The 21,641-nt window shown below is 41.0% G+C and overlaps 3 protein-coding genes across 4 annotated transcripts; 2 read left to right on the forward strand and 1 right to left on the reverse strand.

The window, feature by feature from the left end:
* The first annotated feature begins 761 nt into the window (after positions 1–761).
* On the forward strand, positions 762–2,316 carry crygmxl2 (crystallin, gamma MX, like 2). Its single transcript, XM_072666938.1, has 3 exons — positions 762–770; positions 1,386–1,628; positions 2,038–2,316. Exons 1-3 carry the CDS (start codon positions 762–764, stop codon positions 2,314–2,316), a joined length of 531 nt encoding a protein of 176 aa, XP_072523039.1.
* Positions 2,317–2,914: 598 nt separating this feature from the next.
* crygmx (crystallin, gamma MX) lies at positions 2,915–4,733 on the forward strand. The gene is made up of 3 exons (XM_072667940.1): positions 2,915–2,971; positions 3,735–3,968; positions 4,458–4,733. The coding sequence occupies exons 1-3, from the start codon at positions 2,915–2,917 to the stop codon at positions 4,731–4,733; spliced, it is 567 nt and encodes a 188-aa protein (XP_072524041.1).
* A 3,010-nt stretch (positions 4,734–7,743) lies between these two features.
* aldh18a1 (aldehyde dehydrogenase 18 family, member A1) lies at positions 7,744–19,379 on the reverse strand. Of its 2 annotated transcripts, none has more exons than XM_072667627.1 (18): positions 19,293–19,379; positions 17,794–17,906; positions 16,827–16,978; positions 16,485–16,634; positions 16,233–16,337; positions 15,938–16,090; positions 14,961–15,051; positions 14,686–14,810; positions 14,437–14,581; positions 12,638–12,711; positions 12,414–12,513; positions 12,008–12,228; positions 11,759–11,896; positions 11,452–11,647; positions 10,398–10,519; positions 9,979–10,165; positions 9,587–9,682; positions 7,744–9,126 (listed from the first exon to the last, which is right to left on the reverse strand). In XM_072667627.1, exons 2-18 carry the CDS (start codon positions 17,882–17,884, stop codon positions 8,930–8,932), a joined length of 2,343 nt encoding a protein of 780 aa, XP_072523728.1. In that variant the 5' UTR covers positions 17,885–17,906; positions 19,293–19,379; the 3' UTR covers positions 7,744–8,929. The 2 variants fall into 2 exon arrangements, with proteins under 2 accessions (XP_072523728.1, XP_072523727.1); XM_072667626.1 differs by having other exon boundaries at positions 15,932–16,090.
* Positions 19,380–21,641: the final 2,262 nt, after the last annotated feature.

The following is a 21,641-nucleotide window of genomic DNA, read 5'->3' on the forward strand; positions in this document are numbered from 1 at the left end:
CTGAATTAGGTCAGTTACTTTAAAAGGGGGTGAATAATTATGCAATGACTTATTTTACATTTAATATTTTTTATTTGTTTATTTTTTAATAGTTAGGGAAATCTGTTTTCAGTTTGGCCATGATTCCATTTATAAAAGCAATAAAAGGGGAAAACATCCAAGGGGTGAATACTTTTTATAGGCACTATATAGTATAGACTCTAATGCAATTTTCTTGCAAAGTACACCACAAATATGGAAGACACACCACTGCTTGCTAAGGAAGAGAAAGGGAAAAACTTGCAATCTTGGACCCAACTAAAATTGCCCCAAGTTAGAAGATAAATCTTATTTACTCATAATTCAAGAGAGACTTTTTGAAATATCAACAACTCTACGGAAATCGTATGGCGTCACGCATGTAGAGAAAGTCACGAAAAGCCTGTTGTTTTAATGCTCTTAATCCTTTTGTGGGTTGCAGTGAAAGGGCCACATCACCAGGTCATGGCTGAACAAGGCTTGCAGTAGCAGTAAGGCCCTCAGCCTGAGGGGCATTTGTAAAGGTAAACTCTAGCACTGGGATAATAGGAGCCGTGGCTTTAGTTGCCTTTAGAGGCAGGAATAATGGGAAAGGCCTGTGACGTTTCAAAAGGTAAACTCTAGTCTCTCTGACGTGCCTCTGGCACCAGAGTGGATATACACGTTGCTTTTCTAACGAAGAGTATAAAAAAGGTCCGCAGGGCCGCAACAGCGTGACGGCGCGTATATCCTGCCCTGCAACCATGGGAAAGGTAGGATCTGACTCGTATTTAGTGCCTTAGTCATTACTGACTGAAAGAAAATCAACTGGACAGATGTAAAAATAGCAGAGGAAGAATTTGCAATGGTTTCACAGACACAAACTAGGAACTCTGACTCCAAAGAACGAGCAAACTTTGGATTTTATTGTCACTCCGAACAGTACAACATATTATCTAGAACTGGTTAAATTAATCAGCGATGCTTCTTCAAAGTGAACTGTGTAGAAATGTTTCCTATGAGGTCTACTCAGTTTGCTGCCATGCAAAAATGATGCTGTTTCTCTGTTCTGTTAGAAGTGTATTCTCCCAGGGCAGCAACACCAGCTGAGCTGACATCAATACAACATATGTATCAACCATCATCTTACCTCTCTGTTTGGCAGGGAATTAGCACTATACTATACCAATGATTTACTAAAATATGTATGAAGTGAGTCACTTAAGGGCTCTACTCGTCTTGATTCTTCTTATGTCTAAATTACCATTGGTCTTAATTGTTCAGAAATTGTTTAAGAAGCTATAAAAATGACTCTAAGCTAAGAAGAATGTTGCCTATTTATAAACTACTAACTCTTTATTCCTTTTATCACTTCATGCTCCTGACAGATCGTCTTTTACGAAGGCCGCAATTTCCAGGGGCGCTATTATGAGTGCTCCGAGGACTGCGCCGACACCTTCAGGCATTTCAGCTGCTGCAACTCCATCCGGGTCATGGGGGGTTACTGGGTGGCCTATGAGAAGGCCAACTACATGGGTTATCAGTACGTCCTGGGCCGTGGGGAGTACCCTGACTTTCACCACTGGATGGGCTATAACAATTGCATCAGATCTTGTCAGATGTATCCCCCAGTAAGTCAATCAAACTGATGGGTTCTATTCCCCACTTTAAAACAACTTAACAAATCAACGTCAATCAACTTCAAGCCTTTGAAGTAATTTATAGATGCAGTACAAAAAGTGTACGAGGGTCCACCAGGAGATTCAGTCATAAAACGGTGCAGAAGACATGCTCTAAAGACTACCCTTGCTCATTACAATTCTATTCATCCCCCTGGTTTGGTGGGGGAGACTGAGGGAAAAAAAATCATTGCACTGTCACTAAAATTTGCTCAACGAAAACGAGTCAAAGTCTACTTCAAAATCACATTTACAGCAGGGTGTTTTGATCAAAGGCTTAGCTTCAACTGCAACATCCAGAATTCAAAGTTTCAACTATTGTCTAACATCCTGAGTGTTTCTTTCTGCCCCTATGCTACAGTACAGAGGAGGCTACAAGATGAGAATCTACAACAGACCTGAAATGTCCGGACACATGATGGAGTTTTCTGATGACTGCCCCAACGTCTACGACCGCTTCCACTACCGTGACATCTACTCTGCCCATGTCATGGAGGGATACTGGGTCTTCTACGAGCACCCGCACTACAGAGGCCGTCAGTACTTCCTGAGGCCCGGAATGTACAGAGCCTGTGCGGACTGGGGCTGCTACAACCCCATGATTGGTTCCTTCAGGAGAATGAGAGGTGGTTTCATGTAGATTAAACTTAAACCTGTGGGATTAGGGTACTATTAAAGGCTGGTTTTATAAATACACTGGTCCATATTGCCTCTTTTTTCCCCCCTCTCTCCATTCCACTGAATTGTTTTTGTGTGAAATTCAGCAATGAAGCCTAGTTGGTAAGGGTAAAGGTTCAACCTGGCCCACTGCCAAATCAAATCAATATAAAAGTAAGCTCGAGACAAAGTGAACTTTCGATCCAATTTATTCAGGGACTTTTGCCAGAGTTGGTTAGGAAGTGTTTTCCAAACTCCACAAGGCTATGGACAAGTCAGATTGAAGAAACAAGCCCAGCTATACAAATGCTGATAGCCTCGCATAGTCTCTCTTCTCTTCACTATCGTCGTGTCTGAAACCCTCTATTAACTAAAGGCAGAGTTTGCAACTCTTATTGTCAGGTGCTCAAAAGTGCATGGGTTCTGTGTTTTGCATGTGATTAAAAAAAGAGCTTTGATGGAGACAAAGAGGGGCTGCTGGCCAGTCCTATAATGGCACGCGGTCTATAGAACACAATCTGCTGACAAGGCAGAGCTTTGCGAGCCACACACAAAACCATGAGCCATGCCCACTCTATAAAATGGTTCTGATCCGTGAATTGTCCTGGTACAATCTGAACACAGTCACTATGGGCAAGGTAAGCATGCCAAATCACTGTACATTTGTAAGGCAGGTACTGTAGCAAAAGAAGACCTAGGGTGGGAATGATATGGGTAATATTCAAGGTATTCAAGGCTTTGCAAGTTATGCTGCTACCGAGGCAGTGTGAAGAACTGCAACACTCGATGCTGTGGTAAAGAAGGGAATAACTAGACTACAATACATCTGGATAAAGTTAGCAGTGTGTTGCATCTATACAAAAAAGACAGCTTGCTAACTGCTAGTCGTAAGGACTGGTCAGCTTAAAGGCTGCAGTTCATTGACTGGAAGACGTTAGCCTGGCCTTTTAGCCTGTCCATTTCTGAGCAATTAAAAACACTTTTCTGAGTTTAGCCTTGGCCTGATTTAACTGATTGTACTTTCAACCAAAACAAGAAACCCCAGCTGTGGAATTTGGAAAGCAAGTCAGTTGGAAGGATAATAACCAATATAGCTATTGGCTGAACTATTTTAGCACTACTATGCCTAATAGGGCCTGTCCTTAGGGAATGCTCATGTTGATGTGGACATTATAATACAGAAAAATGAGGTGTTAGTATTGTGAGCTTAGGCTTTTAATTAAAAGAACATAAAATACACATTTTGTTTGGGAAATTACATATTTACTCGATCCTCATTCTAGCTTCTTGTGATACAGACTCAGACCTCAGGATCCAGATGGTGTGTTATGCCTAATCTCTGTATTTAAAATGAAATGGCCTTCACTGACCTCTTCTTAAAAACACTGTCCACTCTGACAGATTACCTTCTTCGAGGACAGGAACTTCCAGGGCCGTCACTACGACTGCAGTGGTGACTGTGTCGAGATGCAGTCCCACCTCTCTCGCTGCAACTCCATCCGTGTAGAGAGTGGCTGCTGGGTAGCCTATGAGAAGCCTAACTACGGCGGCTATCAGTACATGCTACACAAGGGAGAGTACCCTGACTACCAGCACTGGGCTGGCTTCAACGACTGCATCCGCTCATGCCGCATGGTACCTTCTGTAAGTGTCCATTCATGACAGTAAACCCCTTTCCCAAATGGTATTTAAAGGAATGTGGGCATGAATTATTTGTAGAAAGCTCCAATGACTCTTCACTCTTCACTCTTCACAACATACCAGCCAGGCAACAGAGTATTCCCTTTATTTTTTTTATATCCCAGTAAAATGTTCTATATGAAATATGGCAGAGAAGTCCAGCCCGGAAGGGTGAAAGCTCACATTGGCCCACTGCCAGATCAAATCAATATAAGTAAACAAGACAATGTGGAAGTTTCAGTTGAACTTGACTGACTTATTCAGGAAGTTCATTCTTATAAAATTCTGATTCAATCACAGCGTTTCACAACAGTTACTTGATTCAAGGTGTCAGAACGAAGATCACTGAACATTTTGGTGCTGCAGCTCTACTAACATGTCCACAAACTCTGAAATGTTCTGTGTGAAATTATAATAAAAAAGATTTCACCAATTTCCTTCCAGTACCATGGAAACTACAGGATGAAGATCTTTGAGCGTTCTGATTTTGCCGGCCAGGCCATGGAGCTGAAGGACGACTGCCCTGATCTACGTGAGCGATTCCATAACGGGGATGTCTCCTCTGCTAATGTCATGGAGGGTTACTGGATCCTCCACGAGCACCCCAACTACAGCGGCCGGCAGTACTTCCTCCGCCCTGGGGAATACAGGAGGTTCAGTGAGTGGGGCAGTCCCAGCCCTGCCATGGGCTCCTTGAGGCGCATCACTGAGCTCAACTGAAAACCTTTCCTGCATAACTTAGCAACCCAATCTTTCCCTAATGAGTTGCCAGCATGAGCTGTTCTTGCCACAGTTGAGACAGGCCTGATCCCACACGGCCTGTGGAACTGTGCAGTATCTGAATTTGTGCTTTTTTTTGCCATGACTTGGCACTGTATCCAAATGCCTCTGTTTTAAAGTAGCTAAGGTAACTGTCTCCTTTGCTCCATGTGTTGCCTGAGTAAACTGTGAGCTTTCCTTGCACCCCCCACCTTTTCTGCTAGAAGTGAAATAAATGAAAATTTGATTAAAGTCAAATAAAAGACTTTTTTACAGCCTACATTCTAGTGTTTAATGAGACAGCGATGGCAAAGTTTCACTGACAACTTGGTACCACCCTATTAGACGCCATACAACGTTCATTCTTTCACATGCATTCAGATTAGGTCTGGTATGACATCAGCACGGCTGAAAGACAAAGGAACATTATCAAGGAAACGGCCCGGTTCTTTGAGCTCAGTTACTGAAGAACAAAAAGAGGGTATCTGAGGATGGGAATGTAGGAGCCTTTATAAGATCACATGGTACGTAGAAGGCGCTTTGGGCCCATGAAAGAAGCCCATATTAGCTGCACATCACAGGGCAGTGCAGACTCAAAAAGGAAGAGTCAAAGTGGCCTGGTACTAGCCGCAAGCATGCGGTTCTCTCAGAACACAAAACAAAACCAAGTCCATATCCCAGCTTATGCATTTTTCATAGGCTAAGGATACCAAGCCCTTTTAGAGATAAATATCAATTATTGAAATTGTTAATTAGGCTCCCATAATTGGCAAAGATAGAAATGAATAAATAACTTTGACGATTAATTATTGATTTGAAAGAAATTTGAGCTCTGCAGGGAACACGTTTGAGAGTCTCTCAAGATGAAGCAAAACAAGAAATATGAGTTTTGGCCTTGAGTAATGTTCAATTAAAGCTAGGGCAAATTTGCTCTGAAAAGTCTGACAGCTAGCTATGATTCGAGGCTCTTAAAGTCTTACATCCACTGGCCCATGACTTTTTCAGACCTTTAACACCATGTGCGTCATTCTCCAGATTCCTAAACCTACCATCAAACATACTGGACGTTGAAACAGCCTTACTAAACAGCAATTCTAAGTATCCCCAGATAAACAATAAATAAGTGATGTCAAATCATTTCCCCCATAAATCTCCTTGAATTAATCCTATATTTGTGTGATTAACCATCCATACCAATCCATAGTTACCATAAATTGTCAATATCTGACCCTAATTAGTTATTTTTTTCTATATAAAAATCTTCACACTAGTTAGCTTGTCAGCTTTTATATATAAAACAAAGAAGCCAATAAATAAGAGATAAATTAAATCAAATCAAATTTATTTGTATGGCGCATTTATTTATTTATTTTACAAAGCTTTGTCACAAAGCAGCTTTACAGAATCAGTAAGAGGACAAGAGCTCAACAAACATAAAAATCAAACCTCATGTGAGCAAGCCAAAGGTGGCAAAGACAAACTTCCTCAGAGCTGGAGGAAGAAACCTTGGGGACACAAGGGGGACCCATCCTCCTCTGGTCAAAACTACATATTGTTGAAAGTCACTGTACCACCACATATGACTGTTTTTTTGCTCAGGTGTGCTCATATAGTTATAATATATATGTAATACACACGCTATAGAAACCCAATCATAGCACATTCACCCTCTAGAAAAGTAATTTCACATCAGTAGTCAACAGACACCAACAGATATCAGTCCAGTGTGCGTACCACTACACATACACACACACACACACACACACACACACACACACACACACACTTGACTGCAGTGTTTTTAAGAAGCTGGGAGCTGAATGGTCAGGGAATATCAGAAGACTGGATCATAAGATAAACACACTATAAAACAGTAATTTTAAGAGCAGTCTCATAAACTAAATAGTTTCAGAAAGTTTCAATATAGAAACTGTTACTAAAAATAAAGTGTTTTTACTTTAGTATTAATCAATCATCGGCAGATCATATCTGAACTGTATGACTGTATTATTTATACAAACACAAAGAGCAGATCGGTATCGGCTGATACTCAGCGTTAAGAGATTTGGATTGGGGGGCGCAAAATAACCTGATTTGGACATCACTAATTTATATTATGTCAAAAAGTGCCAAACAGCAGAAGTACAGAAACAATGTAATACAAAATAAAATGTAATATGTAATGAAATCCTACTAACAAGTCAGGAAGTTAAAATTATTTCTGCATAACTGCCGTTCGCTGCTGAAACAGGACTTCTGGAACGGAACCTTGTATGTTGTTTTGCCAAAAACAGATAAGCCCATCATTTTTCTTTCTAGACGAAAGAAGATTCCAGGTCCAGGGGAACTGTGAGTGTCCACATAGTTGACTTCATACTGCTGCAAATGTGAGATTGTAAGGTAAAATTTACACTGAATTTCCCTTTGTTTTTTAGCTGTGAGATTCAGCACTGTTTTTATTGTCTTTCATCTAATACAGACATTGATCATAGATCTTAGACACACTAAAGTTGGAACACAAGAGTACATGAATAAGACCGAGCTCCTCTTCATCTCCTGATCTTTCGCTTTTTGATGAGAGCGCTCATTGAGCGTAAACAGCACATTTTGGAGAATGAAAAGGATTCACATGTCAAAAGGCAGTGGCACTTTCATGGCACGACTCAGTTCTCGCTCAGCTGCTTTTTCTCTCCTAATAGCTACATAATTAATCCTCTGTAGTATTGTATTCAGTCTTCCATTCCGCACTCACTGTAGAGCCTTTCCCTTAAGAAAGCTTCTTGAAGTCTCGCACACTGACACACAGCTGAGAAATGCATAAAGATTAATGAATTAATATAGAATTGCCCCAGCTCCTCAAGTTTTCTCCGCACAGTGAAAACAGGAAACCTAACTATTAAGCTGTGGAGGCACACAGACTCCTTTTAAAACCACTATAGCAGAGCTAAATGTAGAAACGACTGAAGCGAGATTTTTCTGGAAAACATTTATTGTGCAATGCAGATATAATACAAAAAGATTCCTGCACATCTTCAGCTTACTCTGCTTATCACCAAAAACCGCATTTTCGGAATGTTACAGCACTTTCACATAAAGATGAGAGACTTTCCAGCAGCAGACAACCTATGGCGGCTTTGGCGGAGATGACTGGAGGCTGACTAATGTGCTATTTTATCCAATTTTAAATGTTTAGTGTTTCTAATTAAAAAAGCATGTGTTGTCTGTTGTTTTTAGTAAGTTTTTTTTTTTTTTTATTAAATCAGGTACTGCAGGCAAACACCAGGAACAAACCAAAATGCTTATTTAGCACAGGACATGTGGCTCCTATTTTGACAGTATAACTCTTCTCAAATTACAAACTGTCATAATAAATAGACTAGCTTTAGTTTTTTTTGTGTGTGTGTGTGTATTTTGGCAATTGTCCACTCCACTTAATTTGAGTGCTGAACGTACCATTTAAATTCATTCTAGCCAATTCTGCTTTCAGCTGTTCCTCACAGGGTAGCTCAGTATTAAAACAAAACATATAAATACCTTTCCCTCAAAGCACACATCCACTACAAATCATATCAAGTCACCGTGCACTGTCCCTGCATTTCACTTGGGAGTGGGTGATAGGACTGAACATGCATGCTATAGGCCCATATACCTAAACTGTGTTTTTTAGGATTTTGAATAATGCGCAGAATTATGGATAAACAATGCTATTAATGCTTAGAGGTTCAGTCATGGAGTCAAACTCAGCTCAAATTCTCAAAACCCAGCTGGAATAACTGTAGACAAACAGAAGGACACTACAGTCATCTACCAAGGACAGAATTAAGTCTGTTCTATATGAAATAATTTCCACAGCATCCAATGAGCGGCCCAAATACAAACTGTGATCCTAATTGGCTGGTTGGTTCTATAAATGATGAACTAGGCCAATTAACAAGCTGAGGTAGAAGGAAAGTCCCAAAAAGGGAAACTTAAATGCAGTTATAAATCAATGCCTATGCTTTTGAGTCTCTATTAATCATAATCTAAAAACAAATACTATATTGTATACCGAATATTCCCAATATGTACTCAGGCCAACCAAGGGCTCCTTTGAAGAGTGGATGCTGTGCATCTGGGCAGTGATCACATAAAAAATAAACAATGTTGAACGAGTGGCTCTAATTGGATGTTCTTTGTCCAGTCAGGAGCTGTGTGACAGGGAGGTTCTCATGCAGGAACTTCATACTGCCCTGCTCAGAGAAATCTGCAGCAGTGTGGCCATCTCCCCGCAGAACCCACTTAGTGGTGAGGAGCCCCTCCAGTCCCACAGGGCCACGGGCATGGATACGAGCAGTGCTGATTCCAACCTCGGCACCTAAAATAAAGGATGAGATCAAGTGAGATTAACTGTTGGGTTTTAACACGAATATATATTCACTTAAAAAATATGTCAATACAGCTCAGAGATTACATGTTCATCTAGTTTTAACAAAGCAAAGAAATTGTGTTAATCCTTAAACCTAAAAGCCCATAGATATGCCTACACCATATTCCCAGTCTTCACAACAGTTACTGAATAAAAATATTAAAGATTCATACAATAAAAAACACAAAGGTTTAAAGATATTCAGACCTTGTCATTTATTGTAGTTTTGATATTTGATAATTTTACAAAAATTAAAGTGAAAGGTCAGATCTTGTACCATGTTTTGGCTCCTGTTTATCTTTGTTTACATCCTTCTTACGGCAGCAAAGACAGATGCAATGAACTTATAGTGCCTAATATTGAGGTATACTTTGTATATGGTGTACCAGCACATGCTTAGTGTTCTTACCAAGGCCAAAGCGATATCCATCAGCAAACCGTGAGCTGGCATTCCAGAACACACAGGCGCTGTCCACCAACTGCAGAAACTGTTCTGCTGTCTCTTCTGAAAAACAGTGAAATGCAAAAAAAAATATAGGTTACACATTTTAATGCATGAAAGCTATAACTACATTTATCACCAACAATGACACACAGCATCCTGTTGAAAAGTGTTCATTTTCATCTTCACCACAAGATGGCATCATTGTAGCCCAAATGCAGTATTTCCACATCTAAGTCACTGAAGATTGTAGGTATTTTTTAATATCCTAATTCAAACGCATTCTGCATTGTTTTAACAAACAGTCCGTGTGTGCATGTGTGAGAGAAAGACAGACAGAAAAAGAGAGAGTGATTTACCATTCTCAGTGATGATGACATCAGTGTGGGAGCTGCCATATTTATGAATGTGATCTACAGCCTCCTGCATGCTGTCCACTACCTCTATGCAGCATTCTAAATCCCCATACTCTGTACGCAGAGATTTCACCTCTGAAGGGCTGAATGTCAGGTATGATGCAAACCTGGGGCCAGCATGTATCTTCACCTGTGTAGGCAGACCCAGTTATGGGGGAGAGGGGAAGAAAGGGGGAGTGGGAAAAAAAAAAAAAAAAAAAATTAGAGGAATTATTGATCGCAGGCATGCCACCACAGCTGACATACAGCTCATTTCATTCACCACTGGATCCTTAATGAATATATTAATAAGATTACCAAAAATTACAGCATCTGGCATGCATAGTATAGAGTTTTCCTTTTTTGGGACAAGGCAGTCTTACTTGTTCTGTCCTCAGCATGTCAATGATCTGGTCAAAAAGTGGAGTCCGGAGCACATCTCTGTGAACCAGCAGGGTTTCCATAGCATTGCAAGCTGCAGGGTAGTCGCATTTTGAGTCTCTCACTGCAGGGGCAAAATCAGACTGTCATGTATTCTGGCTAGTGAGGCATTAACAAATTCAATAAATCATCATACTGTGGCCTGCAAAGCTTGAAGCACCTTTGGTCATACTATCTGTTACTGTGAATAGCTAAACAAGTAATGACTAGATTTTCTAAAGGCATAACATTAAAGATAAAACATGTCTTTAATATTTTAAGACAGATTACTTTATTATTTCCATCCTTCACAGTTTCAAAAAAGTAAAAGGGCCTTAAGCCAAAGTGCATCTTGAATGGTCAATACTTAGTAGCATTTTGATGTTGATTTGGAAGAAAGGTGATATTTGGGCAGGCGTTGCTGCACAGTACAACAGTGCGCCACCCCTCCACACTGCTAAATGTTCCCGGAGGTTCTTTGCTTCGCCTTACTAGCAATTTCACGAGCAGTTCTCTCTGAAAGTTTCCTTGGTATTCCAGAGCTCAACTGTGATTTTTTAATTACAAACTAAAGAAACGGTTACCTGAAAACACTTTGTGATCATCTTACTGCTTTCGCCTGCTCTGTGTTTCTTTTTTTCCCTTTTTAATTTTTTTTGAGTGCTAAGCAGCTGCTTACAGGAGCCCATGGTAAGGACAAGGTTAGAGGAGTAACTAATAAAGCTTTGAAGTTTGTATCACCTGGCCTCTCCTGACCATTGTGACAAGCTATAGCCCCAACAAGTTCGGCAAATTTCAAACTTTTGCATGGTGGTCATTTTCTTTTCACTCATAATCTCACAAAAAACAAAAACAAAATGAATACACTCCTCCACACTACACTACATCTTTAGGAAACCAGTTCATTTTCTACTTTCTTATCTATTCACAGTAACAGAAATGTTGACCAGGGGTGCAAAGTGCACATGCAGCCGGTCAGTAAACAAAACTATACTGAATAAAATTTACAATGTTTACCAATCTTGATGACTTTATCAATGCTGGCTTCATGGTCAATATAGACGTGACAGATGCCCTCACTGTGGCCTAGCACAGGAATGCCCTTAGCAGCACGCTGGATATCTCTGACCAGCTGAGACGAGCCACGGGGAATGATCAGATCGATCATTTTCTCCAGACGACACAGATCTTCCACTTCCTCTCGTGTGCTTACCTACAACATACAAGTTACAACGCATTCTACAACTTGGATAACAGACCAAATCACAATCATGGCACATTAAACAGCTCAAAAAGAAAAACAATAATTAAATAAACATCTCACCAGCTGTATTGCGTCTTTGACACCATGCATGGAAAGAGCCTCCTGAGCTAATTCATGCAAGATGCGGTTTGTGTTGGCTGCTTCTTTGCCTCCCTTCAGCAGCAGAGCATTCCCGCTAGCAATAGCTAAAGCAGACACCTGTTTAGGAAAGCAGAAAAATACAACTTAACACTTACTTACAGACAAAGTTACTTGATATTCTGGGTCAGCAGGTATGCAGGTCAGAGCTAGCGAGCACGTGAGAGATACCTGAGGCAGGCAGTCTGGGCGGGATTCGAAAATGACAAGCAGAACTCCGATGGGAACAGTGATCTGCTCTAGCTCCAGGTTGTTGGCCACACGAGTTCTGCGAAGAACTCTTCCAACACTGTCCTGAGAAGACACTGCGATCTGCCGAAGGCCAATGGCCAGACTGTTCAGCTTAGCTGAGGACAAGCTCAGCCGCTTTAACATCGGAGCAGGCATACGTCCTGTCACATGAGACAGAAGCAGTGAAAGCTTCAGGTTACTGTAAAAGTACTAAGACCTGTGTAATACACGGGCAAATTCCTGTGCATCCTGTAAAATCCATGTAACTAATAATCTGCAATCTACAAATGGAGTGTTAATGCAGCGCAATGCAAACCATGACCCAACTGGTTAAAGTGAAATGTACCTGAATTTATAGCGAGCTCCATGTCCTTCTTATTAGCAGACAGAATTTCTTCTCTCTTCTCAGTCAGAAGGTCAGCCATAGCATAAATGATTTCACTCCTCTGGGAGGAAAAAAAGAGGTTAATGGTTAATTTAATTATTAGCGCATGTCAGTCATTGTGCCTCACAAACTATGTAACATTACTAGGTAACATTCAGCCTTATATGGTGAGACTAAACACTTGCCTGCTCTGGGAGCAGGGAAGCCAGTGTCCTCCCTGCTGTGCGAGCCATGTCCGTCTGCTGCTCCACGGTGGGCCCTAGTGTTAAAAACAGCAAAACAATCATTACCAAAACACAGTGTAAGACAGTTATCCACATGATACTTTTATAATAAGCAAAGACTCATCCTTGTGTTGTACAAACCGGATTCCAAAAACGTTGGGACACTAAACAAATTGTGAATAAAAACTGAATGCAATGATGTGGAGATGGCAAATGTCAATATTTTATTCGTAATAGAACATAGATGACAGATCAAAAGTTTAATCTGAGTAAATGTAACATTTTAAAGGAGAAATATGTTGATTCAAACTTTCATGGCATCAACAAATCCCAAAAAAGTTGGGACAAGTAGCAATAAGTGGCTGGAAAAAGGAAATTGAGCATATAACGAACAGCTGGAAGACCAATTAACACTAATTAGGTCAACTGACAACATGATTGGGTATAAAAAGAGCTTCTCAGAGAGTCAGTGTCTCTCTGAAGCCAAGATGGTAAGAGGATAACCAATTCCACCATTGTTGCGCAGAAAGATAGTGCAGCAATACCAGAATGGTGTTACCCAGTGTAAAATAGCAAAGACTTTTAAGTTATCATCATCAACCGTGCTTAACATCATCAAAAGATTCAGAGAATCTGAAACAATCGCTGTGCGTAAGGGTCAAGGCCGTAAAACTCTACTGGATGCTCGTGATCTCCGGGCCCTTAAACGTCACTGCACCTCAAACAGGAATGCCACTGTCAAGGAAATAACAGAATGGGCTCAGGAATACTTCCAGAAATCATTGTCAGTGAACACAATCCACCGTGCCATCCGACGTTGCCAGCTGAAACTCTACAGTGCAAAGAGGAAGCCATTTCTAAGCAAGCTCCACAAGCTTGCTCCAATTGTTTAATATTTTAAACAATTGTTAAACAGGAGTTTAATGTATATATCAAACAGCTGGAGACACAGAATCAACAAAGAGATGCTGAGCTAGGGTTCAACTGATGTCAGTTTACTGACTATAGGTAGTTCAAGGTAATACAATGCATGTATGTCACTGTTTTGTTCCAACGAGGAGTGGCCACAATAGGCAGGGGAACACATTGGGGTGTGGCACATAAGAAAAAATATTCCCTATAAGAGGTACATGTGGAATACACTTATGGAATCTCATCAGCATCAAACATACTGATATCTGTAATAACAGGAACAATTAAACTTACAAATCAACACAGAGTCCTACAATTACAGGGACTATTATGATTACATAGTTTTTATGTTTTGGTGTCATTCCTTTTGCAAAAGAGGTACTCCTGTACAAAAGAAATTACTACTTAAATTGTAGTAGTGCCAATGTCCGAGACCCAAATGAGTCAGATAACACCTGCACAAGGCACTGCAACAAATTCTGATTGAACTAAAACGCTAGAAGTTACCTAGTCTAAAAGTGCATAAAGCACCAAGTTATCTGGGATTAAACCTCAGTTTTCCTCTTGCTTGGTGGTATTTTGATGTCGCTCTTTATGAGGTACTCTCGCTCCATTCAGGGCTATTTGTTTTCAATGTGCTCTACACCCCTCAGTCGGAGGACACCATAACGTGTGGTCACTTGTGGCTTTAATATGCCATTTATACATATGTTTTGAGCAGATTCCTTAAGGCATAAAAAGCATGCACATACACAGTTGTGGACCACTGCTCCAAGAGATGAGGAGAACACATTTAATACCATGATGCAACACACTGAATCAAACAATAAAGAGAATGACTCCCTTACCAGCAGGCTTGACCTCTGAAAAGAAGGTGCCCACCTTCTTGCCCTCTACAATGTCGGTGATGACATGCCCTGTGACCTTGGGGTGGGTGCCATTGGCAATGACTACAGAAGTGCCACCCTGGAGAGCCCAAAGTGCAGCTTTTACCTGCAGACAATAAGAAAGCAGCACACATGGTCAGAACAGATTATGATTAGGTATCTGAAATATAGAAAGCTGAGCTGTACCATTATGAAAGACTGTACACATACCTTAGCTTCCATTCCCCCAATGCCAACCCTGGATTTTGTGCCATAGGTTATGGACTGCTGGTCACCAGGGTAGAAAGTGTCAAGCAGTTTGGCATCGTCTGTTCCAGGAGGGCTGTCATAAAGACCTGCAGTAAAAAAATTTTAAAATGATCTAATTACTAACAAAACCTTTAAATGGTTTGAAAGGGGGGTGTCCTAGTGAGTTTAAGATATTATTCATAAGGACTACTGTGTAAACTTATGCTAATAGTGGGATGGGAGAGGTCTTATCTTGCCTTCTACATCAGAGAGGGCAATGAGGAGGTCCGCTCTCATCTCCACTGCAAGCCGAGCTGCCAAGCTGTCATTGTCTTTGATGCTTATGACCTGTGATATGACAAAAGAGGAGTACATGACCATCAAATCCAAAAGACTTGATTAGCTATGATGGATGCCAATTTCTAGCCTTTTGTTGCTCACTTACTGAAATATCATCTGTAGTTTTCATGAACAACTCGAATACAGTTATCAGGTACACCTACCTTACACTGTACATTTACTGACTGGCCATTTTTTAACTACAGGTATTGTACACTACATGATTGTACATTTCTTACTAATATCTTTTGCTAGACACACCTTGCACAATTTGTATTAGTCATCCTCCATTCCTTCATCTGTGGTTGGTTCCTGATCACAAACTCTGTTAATTGCATATTTCTGGATTCTTGAGCTTAGTAGTTACTTTTAGTCTAAAATTCACAGCAACAGATGATGCTCTTTCGTTTGATGGACAAGAATATAATTGACAAACTGAGCAGCAATAGGGACACAGTCAGCAACTGCAAACCTAAAGTGTACCCATATGGTAGGTGTATCTGATAAAATGGTCAGTGAGTGAAGTTACACATCATTGTGGAACGGTGTTGCTAGAAAATATAAATGACAAACAAAAAAGTTCATGAAATGATAACTATGGTAAAAATGACAAAAGTCAGTGCATGAAAGCATGCAAAGAAGAATGCAGTGTGAAAGCCACAGAATTCTACAAAAAAAGAGTGATGTTAGCCTTTTCCATGTAGGTGCAGGAAATGAAAGGAGAATAAAGCTGCGCCAATCTTTTCCGCTCAGCTCCGGCCTCTTCTAGGCTCTGGCTTCCAGCATGCATGTGTTAAAAGCTCCCTCCCTTCATGCAGCTCTCATGGGCCACAGGGAAACCGGGGTGGTGTGCCAGCCCTATCCCCCGTCCCCTCTGTTCTGTACCCACGTTTACCCCCTGAAGATCGCTGTTGGGCTCCGGAGGAGGCACCACTGCATCATTGGTGTTTATGATGGGCACAATGTTCATCCGCAGCAACTCGTGCAACGTGCTGTTCAGGTTCCGCCTCTTCTGGTCATCATGGAAGTCCAAGTTTGTGACCAAGATCTGAAAGAGTAAAAATAACAAACAAACAAACAAACAAAAGGTTACATTTACAAGTATTTTACATGTTACATTCAAAAGCATTTTTGTGCATTCAAAAATAAATAAATTTAAATGGTGTGCGTGTGTCTGTATGGGCATGTACCTGTGCTGTGCAGGTGCTGTACTGAGTGAACATGGCCTCATATAAAGCCATCAGCCCGCTTTGGCCTGCAGCAGCACATGCTCTCGCCTCCAAAACAGGCAGAGACTGGACAAGAAAACAGAAAACATCATTGGATCTTTCATTGGACTGATCAGCATATTTAATTTTGTACAACTGATTTTTTTTTTGTGGTGGCATTTTAATATTTAATATTTCCATTTTTACGTTTTAAATCATTCCCTATTTACTCACCATGTCTTTAAGCTGATTCTGTCCAGAGTGAAGAGCCTGTCTGACACTCTGAGAGAGAAGAATTTCATGCCGCAGTCTCTGCTTCCCAAATGCCACAGCTCCACTCGTGACAATCATCATTTCTCGGCCCTGATTCTGTAGCATCGCCACCTTAAATCACCACAAACCATTAGGCAGACACAATCAGCACAGGCTGCAACTCCTGAAAGCTACAAATCCATAAATGTTTTTGTTAGCCTATTCCTTTAAACAACAGATGAATAGTACTGGGTTGTAACCTTTAAGTCTGCTTGTGAAAAGGTGTTTAAAAACTCTCCTGACACAACCCTAGACTTCTCTCACCTGTTCAACAATGGAGGCAAGCCTGCCAAGAGCAAGGCCACACTCGTCACCTCGAGTTACTACAGCACTGCCCAGCTTCACCACAATCCTTTTGGCCTGGCGCAGCTCACTGCGGTGGGCGAACGACTTACCATGAGCACGAGCCAGTGGCACTGTAAGAAAAGGCACGTTACTCCATTGACGCACAGCATGGAGTCTGAAATATGGAGAGGTAGAGGGATCTGGTGGGAGAAAGAGCCAGGAAATGAGCCAGTGAGGAGCCATGCCATGCAGGGAGCCAGTGAAGATGAGGAAAAAGAGGAGTGGTGGGTGTGTAAGCCAACTAGCAGGACAAAAATTATATGAGGTGTAATGACAGATAATGGAAGACAGCTAAAAGACAGTGAGAAAATGTACAGATTTACTTGATTCAGAACAGAATTAACATTGAATAAACACATCTAAATGATACTATGTTGATTATGAAGGTAAATGCAATAACTGTTTTAAAACATTATAGACAAAACTTAAAATGTCAAAGTAATTTACTAATAAGGTTACAAAAGACAAGGAACTTTAAGGATGATGCCTAAATTTAAACAAAACAAACTAAATAGCTGCAATTTACACAGGCACACGTGCACGCACAACCCCCACTCAGTGAAAGCAAATGACAGTGTAAAAGATGCCACATCAGCAAAGCTAGACAGCCAGCAAGCCCCAGTGCTGACAGCACAGAACACTGCACAAAGCCCAATGAATGACAGCGGCAGACAGGGGCTGAAGGAATGTGAGGAGGGGTAGGAGGTACTAACTAAAAATAATAAACGTAAACAATTAACATTCATTAACACCGGCAAAAAAAAAAAAAATCTAAAAACAAGTAAACAAACAAAAAAGTAGGCCTTGCAAACTGGTTGCAAATGTTGTGACTTCCTAAATTTCATTGAGACATTAAATGTATGTGATGTATTAAACAGATACTCACGCTTTCCCTGTGAAACAGACCTCACAAAGGTCTGGAGGGTTTTTGGGCCCACAAAGAGCCGAGGGCACAGAGACAGTCTCTGCAGCAACATGGTGACCACACTCAACTGCACACTGCAACACAAATACAAAGCACATGTCCTACAATTAACAACAATCCACAGAGAAAGAAACAATTGCACAGCATAATTATTCCAAACTGATGCCACCCTATCCTATTCTATAGCAGACTACCCATCTGGAAGGCCTGCCATACAATGTGAATCAACAGGTCACGGCATCTTTCTGAATACAAGCACCATGGAGCCAAAGTGAACATGGTAAGCACTAGAATAGATGATTCACATCTTAGCTTTTACTGATCTTGTTATTCTTAGATACAGACATAGCACTGCTGGGGAAGGGGGGGGATGTTCCACTATGGCAGACTTCATCGATCCTCAAGTAGTTTGGGAAGTACTAGTGGAGCACAACGTGGCTGGTTTGGCATAAACAAACCCACGTGTCTGGATGAAGTGCTCTGACAAGTCTCAAGTGACTCAGGGATTCACCACAATCGGCTAATACCCTTTCAATCACTCCCACATAAGCCGCAAGTGAGTTAGTCACGGCCAGTCAGAAGGAGTTTCAAATGTTTGTGGACATCCCTTCTAATTAATGCATTCAGCTACTTTAGTTTACACCCATTGCTGACACAGATGTGCAAATGCACACACTCACACAGCTTGTCTAGTACCTGTATAGAAGTACTGTCAATAAAACAGGACTCTCTAAAACAGATGAACATGAACCTACTGGCATCGTGCCTAATGCCAGGCGTGGGCTGGAGGGGTATAAAGCCCCCCAGCAGTGAGCTGTGGAGCAGTGGAAGAACTGTGTTCTCTGGAATGATGGTGCTTCATTCGTTACTTTTGGGATGAGTTTGGGGAGTTGAGGATGAGGAGGGTGGTGGTCATTCAACATCCTGACCTCTCTTAACGCTCGTGCCGGTGAATGCAATCAAATCCTTACAGCAATACTCTACAATCTAGCTGAAGCCTCCCCTGGACAGTAGGGACAGGAACTCCAACAAAAGCAAGATACACTCTTTTTAATACCACTGATTTCGTTAATCACGGTGAATTAGCAGGTATCTCCACACTTTTCTTCATAAAGTGGATCGGAAATATTGTCTTGATAGCAAACAGCTAGCTAACCAGTAACTCTTTAATGACTGCTGGACTGCTGGACTGCTAGCTGTGTCACCCAGATCACTCCCAACTTATCAGTTTTAAAGTTAGCGGTCACATTTTAAAATGAGCAAAAGCAGCAGCTCCAGTCGCGGGCAGTGTGTGGTCAGCACCTTCTCACACACAGCGAGCTAATGCTAGCACTACATACAGTTGAGGCTAGCGAGCAGTCTTATAGACAGTTGCTAATTTTACGAGAAATCTCCTGCAGCTACTCGAGTTTGCACAAACAAAAGAAACTGACGTATACACACAATGCACCGTTACATACCCTGTTTTGCAAATGAATAAACTGTGTGTCCAAGTTCAAGTTGAGAGTGTGTGAGCAGCTGTCCTGAGTGCCACATCAACTCGTGGCTCCGCTTCTCTCCTCAACCATGTTGACATGCAGCGACGTGGAAACGCAGACTGCGCATGCGGGCGCAGTGGTGCTATTCACAAATGTATTTACGTAGCGAATGATGCAATAACATAATATTTTAAAGAGATAAATCGTTCCATCGATTTAATCAATTATTTCCTTAATGTAATACATTGTTTAATAGATTTTACAATCCTTTAATAAACGGTTCCCTCAGTTTAAATAAAGCGTCCCCTCTAAACAGTGCACTAAAGAGTGTACTTTGTATTAAATTAAGGGGAACAAATTGTTAAAGTAAGGGAAAATGTTTTTAATCAAGGGAACGATTTATGTCTCTAAAAAATATTTTTCTACCTTGATACCTAATATGGGCTCCGTCAGTTTCTGTAGCACGCTGGACTGTACGACACCCACGTGACAACAACCGGCGTTACAGAGAAGACTGTGGTGTAACGTTTCATGTGAAGCAGCAGAGGGCGGTATAAGCACATCATAAAAATATACAGTCACTAAATCCTGCATACAACTAGGGAGTAAAGGTTGGGGTTAGCACTTATTTTAAGATAATCTACAAAGCAACGTGTTTAAAAAAGTCTCATTTATAAAAGCACCCAGACCACTTAATAGAACAACCACGGGCCCAAATCATACTAATGGAATAATAGTTACATTACATTTTACATTTATGGCATTTAGCTGACGCTCTTATTCAGAGCGACTTACAAGGTAACTGGTATTACAGAGGTGGGTCAGTGTAGTATTAGGAGTCTTGCCCAAGGACTCTTATTGGTGTAGCGCAGTATAGTCACCCAGCCTGGGAATCGAACCCCAGTCTCCCACATGGTGTGGTAGCTCAGTGGCAGGTAGTGGTGTTATCTGTTGTGGCACACCAACCACTACAGTTAATAAATAGTTAATAAATAAATACTTTAGTTACGAGAAAAGTGTATATATTCTTTTATATATACACACACATAAAACGTATATAAATTATATTATATGTATATATAAGTATATACATATAATAAACATATATGCATTGATAAACAAGAATAAACTTATTTATTTATTAACTATTATTCCATTTGTATGATTTGTTCTTTAAATGGCCATATATAATATTTATATTGGCTAATGCTACTGAATATTAAATAAATGATCCTTCATTCGACTTTGAAAATGTAACATCCTAAACAATCAATCAAACCACAATATGACCATATGGACATTTATGGAAATACGTAAACGAAATTGGATCAATACGGGGCCCAACATTTAAGTGCTATAAAAAGGACAATTCTGTATTTTACGGGACGGTGGCAACCCTATATATGGATACTTTAATAAAAGTAGCATTGTCCTTGGTAAAATATTACTCATTCGTGTTGGCACACTGGTCTGTGTATGGGCACTTTAAAGATGCCCTAGGATGGAAACGTGTAAAGGTAAAGGTAAAGGTGCACGTATTTGTCACTGTACACTGTACAGCGAAATGTGTCCTCCGCATTTAACCCATCTGGTAGTGAACACACACTCACACACACACATGTGTTAGGGGCAGTGAGTACACACACACACCCAGAGCGGTGGGCAGCCAACTCCAGCGCCCGGGGAGCAGAGAGGGTAAAGGGCCTTGCTCAAGGGCCCAACAGTGGTAGCTTGCCGAGCCCGGGAATCGAACCCACTTACGTTGACATAGTTTAATAATAAGGGTTCAGGACATTGAACTGACATACTGTGAACCTAAAAATCTGTCTTCCCCATCAAAAGAAAATGTGGTATAATCAAAGCAGGTCTGTAAAATTGACAAAACTGTTTTGTAACAGGATTGGCTGTTATATAGAGGGATGAACTGATGCCAGATTCCTGCTGGAACACGCCCACTTTAGTTGGACTGAGTGGCAAAACATTCTTCATCCCGGCTGCGGAAGGAAACAAGCGATCATCTGCTCAAGTTAAAGGCAGTCTGACTCAATGGCGATCCATCCAAATTACCAAAGAACCAACGGTGAGTTGACATTGATGTGTGGCCAGGGATGTCCAGCTAACTGATGCTCAAATCACACATAGTTAGATGTTAAAACCTCATATCTGAAAGCACAAAGTTGAGTGAATGGCCCTTAGGAGTGTTTTAGGCACTTTGAGTTGACTGGTTCATCCTGGTTTGCTTGCTTCCCTTTTAATTGAACTTAGCATGTTGCTAAATTTGCAATAATGGTGGCCTTGTTTTTTCCCCATGTTTTCAGAGCATGACTTCAC

The sequence above is a fragment of the Salminus brasiliensis genome, chromosome 22 (genome assembly GCF_030463535.1).
Source record: "Salminus brasiliensis chromosome 22, fSalBra1.hap2, whole genome shotgun sequence".
Classification (NCBI taxonomy): Eukaryota; Metazoa; Chordata; class Actinopteri; order Characiformes; family Bryconidae; genus Salminus; species Salminus brasiliensis.

Bases quoted from the DNA above. Each gene is read 5' to 3' on its own strand.
- crygmxl2 (XM_072666938.1), top strand. The intron at 1,629-2,037 runs GTAAGTCAATCA...CCTATGCTACAG, and splicing joins CTTGTCAGATGTATCCCCCA to TACAGAGGAGGCTACAAGAT.
- crygmx (XM_072667940.1), top strand. From the start codon at position 2,915: ATGGTTCTGATCCGTGAATTGTCCTGGTACAATCTGAACACAGTCACT. The intron at 2,972-3,734 runs GTAAGCATGCCA...CCACTCTGACAG, and splicing joins ACACAGTCACTATGGGCAAG to ATTACCTTCTTCGAGGACAG. The intron at 3,969-4,457 runs GTACCTTCTGTA...ATTTCCTTCCAG, and splicing joins GCATCCGCTCATGCCGCATG to TACCATGGAAACTACAGGAT.
- aldh18a1 (XM_072667626.1), bottom strand. From the start codon at position 17,884: ATGTTGCTGCAGAGACTGTCTCTGTGCCCTCGGCTCTTTGTGGGCCCA. The intron at 11,897-12,007 runs GTATCTCTCACG...TTTCCTAAACAG, and splicing joins GCCCAGACTGCCTGCCTCAG to GTGTCTGCTTTAGCTATTGC. The intron at 9,683-9,978 runs GTAAATCACTCT...ACTGTTTTTCAG, and splicing joins TGTCATCATCACTGAGAATG to AAGAGACAGCAGAACAGTTT.